The following is a 9,719-nucleotide window of genomic DNA, read 5'->3' as shown; positions in this document are numbered from 1 at the left end:
AAAAAAAAAAATTTAGAAATAAAATCATAAAACTCAACAGATTAAAATTATTTGCAACTACTCTTGAATTTACTAAAGCTTATTCTCTGCACTCTAAATGCCGTCCAATGTAATTTAAAAATTTCAGACACAAGGAAATTTCCACCCGTCAATTCTATATTTATGAGTAATAGGAATGATGTATTAAATGTGAATTTCAGAAACACAAAGTATATTACTTAGGATTCTAGAATGCTTGAACTAAAAGAAATCCTATAGTTGATCAATTCCAACACTCTTGTTTTAAATCAGAAAAAATTAAAAGTCTAAAATTCTAGGGAGCAGAATATAAAGCTATATTTATGAACATTTATATTATAAATATATAAATTATGAATATTTACTTCCTTATTATGCACAGAGATTGAATGACAATATTGCATTTCTGGCATTCGTTAAAATTGTATCATTTCTCTCCCTTAATCTTCAAATGTGATAAACTACATGGATTTCCTCATGTTGATCCACTTTTGCAATCTCAAATAAACCCAGTTTAACTGTGAGGTTTTGTTCTGTGTTTAGTTCACTGAGTTTCGTTTGATTTGCTGCTTCTTGAAAATTCTCAGCTATTATCTCTGAGTATTTCCTCTCCTCCACTATCTCTTCTTTCGGAATGGTTAGTTGTATGTTAGACTTGTTCATCTTATCCTTCATGTTTCTTAATCTTCTTATTTTACATCTCTATCTTTAGGTTCAGCCTTCTGGGCCTCAGGATAGCAGGAGATTTTAACCTTTTGTGCCATGGACCTCTTTGGCAGTCTGATCAAGCCTAGGGCCCCCTTCTCAGAACAATATGAAAGGTTTAAAACAAAATATATAGGATTACAAAAGAAATCAATAATATTAAAATAAGTATCAAAATATTTTTAATTTTGAAATAGTAACAACATATGTGCTTTTTAATTAACATTAAAATATAAGCTCTAGCAATGGTTTAATAACTATAATAATTTCAAACTAGGGATGACTATAGTAAAAGTACAATTTCAAGGTATCTATAAACACTGAACAGCAATTGCACTATAAGAAAAAAAATCTGATGTCTACGGGTGTTATGAGTTGTATCCTTCCAAAAAAGAATAATAATAATGTTGAAGTCGAAACCCTCGTACCTCAGAATGTGACCTTATTTGGAAATAGAGTCATTGCACATATATTGTAATTAGTTAAGAGCAAGTAAGGTGGGCTCCTAATCCAATATGACTGTTGTCCTTATAAGATTGTCATGTGAAGATACAGCGATACATCGAGAACGCCATGTGATAATGAAAAGCAGAGAATGGAATTAAGCAGATGCAAGCCAAGGAATGCCAAAGTTGCCATCAACCAGCAGAAGCAAGGAAGGCAAAGGATTCCTCTACTAATTTCAGAGGGAGCATGGCCCTGCCAACACCTTGATTTTGGAGTTCTAATACAGAGACTTGTGAGACAATAAATTTCTGTTGTTTTAAGCCATCCTGTTTGTGGTACTTTGTTACAGCGGCCATAGGAAATTAATACAATTGTTATCACAAGTACTTCTAATTCTGCAGTTCTTTTGGCATTTCCTTCAATTATCAATGTAAACAAGTTTCAGTTAGAGATTAGTAAAAACAGTCTGAATTCTCAGACCTCTATGTCTAAAGCAATTTTAACACTTTAGTCCAAGATCCATTACTAACGAACTATGTTTTAACAAAAATACATCAACTTATTTTTTTCATTTCAAATCATCCTGAGTGCCCCAAAAATCAACATCTTGCGAATTTGTAATTACTTTGGTTCTGGATTCTAAAATGAAATGCAAGTAAGATACAAAATTTGTCATAAACAACAAACTAAATCTAAATATTGCAGAATGAAAACATTTATCGTCTGCACTAATTTCTTAAACTAATGAAATATACAGTTATCCCTTAGTGTTAGAATCACATGACTTGTATGAATAATCAAATGACAAGACTTTCTTGGCACTTCGTGGCCAATTAAAGCATGAGGGTTGGTATCTTGTTAGTGTTAAGTATTCCTCTAAGAACTATGAAGGTCAGTATTTAAGCCCAATAGCCTTAAAAAGAGGCTCAAAAAGAGCAGTACAAAGTTCTCCATCTGTGATGTATATATTATCAAAGACACATGGCTATTAAGTCCAAAACAAAAAAATCTTAAAAGATTTTCAAACATACCAATTGTTTCCAAACTTTTTATCTTGGTTCTTCATAACTCATGCTTTTACTTTATCATCCTATCAGATCTCTACTAGAAGTCTTTTACTTGCTTAAATATGTCAAAACAACATAATAGGGCCAGCCGAGTGGCTCAGTTGGTTAAGAGCTCAAGCTGGTTTGATTCCCACCTGGGCCAGTGAGCTGCGCCCGAGCTGAGTAGCCGCTGAGCTGCCAACCGGTTGGCTCAGCTGGTGAGAGCACATGCTCCTAAGAACAAGGTTGCCAGTTCGACTCCCACATAGGATGGTGGGTTACACCCTGACCTGCCGAAGGATGGCCGGATGGCTCAGTGCTTAGAGCGTGTGCTCTTAGCAACAAGGTTTCTGGCTTGATTCCCACATGGGATGGTGGGCTATGCCCACCCGCAACTAAGATTGAACACAGCACCTTGAGTTGAGTGGCCACAAGCTGCTGATGGGCGGCCAGATAGCAACTGGACTTGGGAGCTAAGCTAGCTGTGCCCTCCACAACTAAGATTGAAGGACAACAACTTGGCTGTTCCCCTTCCCCAATAAAAATCTTAAAAAAAAACAAACCCACAATAAAATTAATCAATTAAAAAAAATGCATGTAAAAATATATATATGTATGTTACAAGTCTAGTGAGCAATGCACCTGTCACCGTATTACTTTAGGGGAATTTAGCATAGGAAGGACCCATATAATGTTTAGTTCAAATACCTCCATTTATAAATAAACAAGCAAATGCAGGTCCACCGAGGCTGTCATTTGCCTGGAATTACAGAATAAATTAGTGACAGCTAGGATCGAAAAGCATCTCCCAATTCCAAGTCCAGTGCTCTTTACACTATACTGTACTGCATCATAAAGGTTGGCAAAAGTTAAATAAATTATCTGCAAACACCTTTTGTATGATCACGTTAATTCTATTTATAATATAGTATTTTAACACAGTCTAGTTCCCCAAGAGCAACCTAACAAGTTTTTTGTTATTTTAAAAATCAATTTTATTTTACCATCAACACGTTTTAAAAATAGGCACAAGATCTGATTTCCACCTTCAAAATTGGCAAAAAAAATTTTTATATAACTAGGCAGACATTTTAAGGTTTACAAGCATTCTCATATACTGAGTTTTTCTTTTCTAGAGGGCAATTTGGCAGAAAGAATGAAACAACTTAAAGTGTGCATCTCTTTTAACTCCATTCTTAGACTATTTCAAGGAAAAAGTAATAGATTTGGATGAAGACAGAACTCAGGATCAAATGGAGCACTGTTCAGAAATAACAGATATATCCAATAATTAAAACTAATGTATGTTATATATACTGAATATAATGCAGCCATTAAAAATTATGTTCTAGAAGATATTTAGTGACATAGGAAAATATTCACAATATATTAAGCTATGATAGTATTCTATTGAGAATTTATTATATACATAAATCATATATTACATGTGTAAAGCACTTATCACAGTGCCTGGCACATAGTAAAAATCAATAAATGAGTATGATTCATCAACATCATAGGAAAAGAAAGGTTTGATTATATACTAAATGTTAATACGTTATCTGAGTAGTAGAAATGTAAAGAAATTATTATTACTTATTCATTTTAAAGACCATTTTGTATATTGTGTAAAATTATTATTTTTGCATGGAGGGAACTATTTTTTAAACTGGCACTTTTAATTCAGTTCCAGTTCCTACTAAAGGTTGGAGAAGAAAATTTGACTTTTACGAACACTTCCTCAAGTCTGGCATTGCATAAGACAAAATCTTACACGTAATAGATCCTTCAGTAATTCTTGATTAAATATATACTCACAATCAACCTCTGGGAACTATCTGTCTCTCTACACAGAACACTGTTTTCAAAAAAATAGAGCATGTACTAAAGGGTTTAAAAATGAGGCCTCTAAAAGCCTTACTGGATTTTACCACAATGGCTAGAAAAGGTTAAGGTTTCTCAAGATACTGGTGATTTTCCCTTTTTTTAAAGGTTGAAATCAGGTGAAAAAACATTAGAGTGTTAAGAACATTGTCTACCGTAATTAAATTCCTATTGATTGTGTCTTTAAAGAAAGAAAAGGAAAAAATATACGTAAGGATTTTATAAATAAAATCCACATTACAGGGCAGTTTTAAACTATGATAATGCTTTTAGGGCTTTAAGGGTGCCTGCCATAATCTATCTCTTTCGCTTCTTCATAATACATATGATTATAAATAAATTGCCATTTCAAAACAGTATATATTAAAGATGAGATATATAAATGATCAGAATAAAAACTATGTTCCAAAGAAGTTCACTCTTTGTGGTTGAGCTAATGCACAATATCGACTCTAATAAAACTGATTACCAAATAAACATTTAAAAATGTAAAAAAAATTTTAAAGTAAAACCCCAGGAGTTTGTCCTCATGAATAGTTAACATCAAATAGCAAAATATTATATGCTAAAACATATTATTCTTGTCCTACAAAAACATTTTAACAAAGCTTGTAGGGAATAACATTAATAAAGCAGGATAAATTTGAAAACAGAATCGTAAGTTTGGGTGAGTGAGGTAATCTCCAAGTTGTCCCATACTAAGTACATTTAAAATTTAAAAAATAACAAGGCAACCTCCCAGTAAAAATTGCCACTTGCTATTTCAAACATCAACATTTTGGGGATTAAACCACTGGGAATATTTACTCATTTTTCATGTAACAGCAGTCTCATCTGCTGACATCACTACACCAAAAACTTGCACTCTCAATTTGTCCATGGCAAGTCTTACAAAAAACAGCCCATTTAAAAACAACATATTTTACACGTGTTAATTCACATTCCCTCATTTGCTTTTCTATCAGCTGCACCCAACAAGAAGGTATTCAATATAATACTTTAAATATGGTAATTAGGCTTTTCCCACCTCTAAAATAGAACTTGACATTTTGATCCAAGCTTTCTTAAAAGATAGCAAAAATTATCGTCACTGCGTTCAGAAATTTTAGCAGTTTTTCTCCTGACTAAGCGATATCTGAGATGCAGTACTTTTTGATCTCTCTCAAAGTAGGTCTAATCTGCGGAAGGCAGTGAGACAGTGTACTGCACTGTGAATGGACAGCCAGGTATTTTATGAATGGAGGCGATCACGTGATCCCAGCACCTCCCCGAACTGATATTTCCCACATAACTGTGTCAACATTCTGAGAACAGGGGTAGTTGTTTGTGTCAGTGCGTATGTTTTTGAATTTAACCTGTAACTTCGAATTCTCCTAACTTCCCGAACTCAAAAATCTACGTGAAGACAGACAATCAAGCTTCGAATATTTTTCTTGGGCAATTCTTTCAAGATGTCCAAGGTGATGGATGTTTAATTATTTTTTTATGAATGAAGAGTGTGCTATGCAAATGAGGGCGATTCACAAAAAGAGAGAACATGGCGGCCACTTCTGATTCTAGACTGCACTGACACTGCAGCAATCTACCTTCTCCCACACCCGCTCATCAGAAGAGTGTGTTGGGGGGGAGGGGAGGAAGGAGAAACGCTGCTTGGCATTTCTTAAGCTATTTTATGTTAAACAGGCCTAGGCTTTGGACTTTAAAGTCCTCTCAAAAAGGTCTGACTCGAGGAATGCACTTGAAAGGACTAGCCCTCGCTCACTTAACTCTTTCCAACCCTTTAAAGATAAACAAAACTTGAATTTAATTTCAAGAAAAACGGTTGCTAATATTCTGCATGCAATTAAATCCCCGACTCAATAAGAAATTGTCACCGCACCACTACTCCTCTAGGCAGCTGGTACGTCAAAGCAAAATATTTAAGAGGCAAAGTACTTCGTTTGGAAAACCTAAAGACAGGCCAAATAGAAACTTCAACCGGGATGGTCTAGAAGTTCATCAATTAAGTCATCAACACGTTCAGCAATTTAAATACAGTTAAATCAATGTAAATGGTGTATTTTAATATAGCTGAAGGATAAAAATGTAGCATTCAAAATCCTTCTATGCTCGTGATAAAGACATGTTCAATGTTCGCAAAGGTAAAATATATTAGTTCAACGTCTCCTACACGCCATGTGTCCTTAATCCTATTAAATTCTAAAAATGTTTCTCTAGCCCCACTTTTTTACACGAATCTTACAGGTCATAAGTTTAAAAAAGGAGGGGAGGGGGATGGAGGCTTAATCGGTATTAAAGAGTCACTGACTCATCGAATTAAGATTCAAGAGCCGTTTGCTGCAGGAGGTGCTCCCACACATTAGTTTCCAAGTGAAATAGCTATAAAGCAAGCAGGATGGATATTCAGGGTATGTTGATTGGTATGCTCAAGTGAAAAAGGACAGGCCAAAGGTCTTTCAGGCAAAGCGGTAGTAATTTCCACCCTGCCTCCATCCATCCACATTACTCCATCTCCCGGACGTAAAACTGCCATCCCACCACAACCCTCAATACCCTTCCCCAGAAGAAAGCAAAAGAGGGGGTGGGATGGGGAGCGGGGGGGGGGTAGGGTGCTGCCATTAAATAAAATGGCTAAAAGAAAACAAATGTTATCTGCAGAACAAGATGCACCGACCTCTGTAGGGTTGCAAGCTTCCCAGCACCCAAGTCTCAAGAGGGGTCTGGGGAACAGCGGAGAAAGGCTGCGGGGGGTGGGGGGGGTGTAATCAAGATCAATGAGGCGCTTACTCGTTGTCAGAAGTCGCCGTCTCCTCGCTCATCTTTCCCTCACCGTGATCCGATCTGGAGATGGAGGAGCAACAGCAGGCGGAGTTGCAGCAGCAGCAGCACCGAGGGGCAGGAGGCAGAGGCGGCCGGGGGGGCGCGGGGGCAGCGGCTCAGGGGCCTCACCATGGTGGATGCCTCACCCGGAACGGAGCCCCCCCAGCCGGGAACCCCAGCCACCCCCGCAGGGGGGCGGCGGCAACAACCTCGGCCGTGGCGACCCCAGCCTCTTCCCTCGCTTCAGCGCCCAGCCAAGGGATCCGAGGAGGCCGGGAAGGGTGGGTGGAAAGGGAAAAAGGAAGGGGGACCGCGAAGGCTGACTGGAGAGCTGCTCCTCTGGCCACTGGGGTGGAGCGAGGCGGGGTCCGGCCAGGAAGGAGCGGGAGGGCGGGCGGAGAACCCGGGAGCAGAGGCGGCGCTTCCCTCAGGGATGCGGTGAGGAGGAAGCAGAGGTCCCCTCGGTGGGGGCTGCCGGGGGGTTGCCGAGCCCAGGCTCCGGGCGGCGGCGGCACGGTCCTGCCGGAGCCCACCCCACCATCTCCCGCTCAGCCCCCGGCAGCGAATGGGGCGGTCCTCAGGGACGAGCAGAATCGGGCGAGGGGCCTCGGGGCGGCGGATTCCTCCAGACACTCCAGCCGGGACGACTCCACAAGGGGGAGGAGGGGGCGGCGGGGAGTGTGTGAGGCAGGCGACCCGATCGCCCCCACCCGGGCAGGCGAAGAGCGGGAGCGTCCGGGGAGCAGGGTCCCAAGAAGAAGCGGCTTGAGAGCGAGGCGAGCGGCCGCAGGTTCCCCGTCAGCCGGTGCCCACCACAAGCTCGGCGGGCCAGCTCCTCACCTCCTCACGCCCGCCAGAGGGGAGCCGCGAGGGGGGCGGCGGAAGCGCTCACGCCGCCCGCTCCTTCCGCCGCCGCCGCCGCCGCCGCTGCTGCCCGAACCGGGGGCGCCCGCGGGAGAAGGAGGCGAAGTAGTCCCTGGCGACTTCTCCTGGCCGCCGGCCTCCCCGGGGGGCCAAAGAGAGCACGGGGTGGGGTTGCCGAGCGGGGTCCCGGGGCTGGGAGGGTGTGTGCGAAGGAGGACCCAAAGCTGTGGGCTCCGGGCGAATCACTGCAACTCGAAGTCGTGTGCAGCATAGCAAGTTTCAGGAAAGTAGTTCCCTCCTCCCTTCATTTCCCAAATCGTTGTCGAGCCACTGAGCGGGGAGAGGGAGGAGGGAGGCGGAGGGATACGCTAGGCACCGTGCTCGGTGTGCGTGCGCGCGCTCCAAACTCTTGGCACGCTGCGAAAGGGGGCGGGGGTGTGAGCTGCACAGGGAGCTGCTTGGGAGGTTGCATTGTTGCGGCGCGGTACACCCCGTTACTCGCTTTGGAATATCCGGTTGTTTGAACGAACAGGCTAGAATGACAGTGTGGTCAAGGAGGAAATTGGAGGCTACTCTGTTCTGCCGTGTGTGTGTGTGTGTGTGTGTGTGTGTGTGTGTGTGTGTGTGTGTTTTCCTTGCAGAGCAAAGAATGGAACTGGCATGAGTTCATCTTTAGTTGGTGGGGGTTAGAGCAAGGACTGTACAAAGAGAGCTCCGCCTGCTGTCCCTCTGGTTGCATTGCTGCAGTCTCCTAGCTGCATGCACGAACGAGAATGAGTGTGTGAGCGTGTGTGTGTGTGTGTGTGTGTGTGTGTGTGTGTGTTAGAGAGAAAAAGAGTTGTAATACCTTGGATTTTTACTGCGCAAGGGGTATGCTGTAGAGGGCATTCATCTCCGAAAGCTAGAGCGGTTGTTAATGGAGAACGACTTCCATTGAAGCCCAGGGTAGGAGTGTTACATGAATCTGGCGCAGCCTGAAGCACAGGAAATAACTCCTGCTGCGAGTGAGGGTTGCATAACTATAGCGCAGAAGATGCCTCTGTGGCACGAACTGCTCTGAACGGAGGCGGAACGAGTATTGAATAGGCAGCTGTCACGTTTGCATTGTTAGAGGACAATGTATGCATTCATCGCCAAAGGTTTTTTGCACAGAAACCTGCTGGGGTTTTTAGGCTGGAATATAGGGTCAACTCGCCCAGAGGACTCTGAGCTCTGCAAATTCTATTATCTCTTCTCTACCTAGAAAGCCAGCCTATACATGATCCGGCCTCGGGGACTGAATCCCGAGTGCTCCCAAGTTTCTGACGCATCTCGCCAGGTAATCAGTCTAGCTTTGTGCGCAATGCTCTGCTCTTCATTCTCAGGTTTGTGCAACTTAGGAATGAAGGTTGCTGCTCCTGCCTCCTTGAGGGATAGAACAATTTCTGAGGAAGAAGAAAGTGGGAGAAGTTCCCAAACATGCCAGCATTCCTCTTCTTCCATCTGTCTCCATGAAGTTTCAGGAGTGCTCTCAGGAGCTGGTACACAGGAGCCGGTTAACAGTGTTCTGCGCATAGTAGGTGCCTAATAAATGTGTGACGAATGAATAAAGGAGCTAAACCAGTCATCTGCCCAAAAAAGCATTCCGTTGATTTCCGAGGTTTCTTGCTTCCTGCCTCAGCAAAAGAATTCTCCTTACTGAAAGCAAGGAAGGGGCAATGTTGGTGACAGGAAGAGGTGAGGGGATCTGGGATGATCAGATCTTACCTCTGTTAGCTCAGAACCTGAGTTGTTTTTTGTTTTATTTTTTATATCGTTTCTGTGAAGAACTTGTAACTGGGAGTGTTGGTGCTGGCCTGTAGTCCTTCCAGTACTACTGCTAACCCCTTCGGCTGCTCAGATTTGAATCAAGCCCCAATCAGTTATAATTTATGTTCTAGACAAGTTACTTAAACT

General features: G+C 42.2%; 1 protein-coding gene across 1 annotated transcript in view; it reads right to left on the bottom strand.

The window, feature by feature from the left end:
- SPRED1 (sprouty related EVH1 domain containing 1) overlaps positions 1-7,838 on the bottom strand; it is a 137,583-nt gene extending 129,745 nt beyond the window's left edge. Inside the window, exon 1 of the mRNA XM_019663525.1 lies at positions 6,888-7,838. Coding sequence (XP_019519070.1) covers positions 6,888-6,919 — 32 coding nt within the window. The 5' untranslated portion in view covers positions 6,920-7,838. The remainder of the gene's footprint in view (positions 1-6,887) is intronic.
- Between the last annotated feature and the right edge of the window lie 1,881 nt (positions 7,839-9,719).

The sequence above is a fragment of the Hipposideros armiger genome, unplaced genomic scaffold (genome assembly GCF_001890085.2).
Source record: "Hipposideros armiger isolate ML-2016 unplaced genomic scaffold, ASM189008v1 scaffold_393, whole genome shotgun sequence".
NCBI classification, from domain to species: domain Eukaryota; kingdom Metazoa; phylum Chordata; class Mammalia; order Chiroptera; family Hipposideridae; genus Hipposideros; species Hipposideros armiger.
Note: the sequence above shows the minus strand (reverse complement) of the source record. Positions and strands in the feature narration are given on the sequence as shown.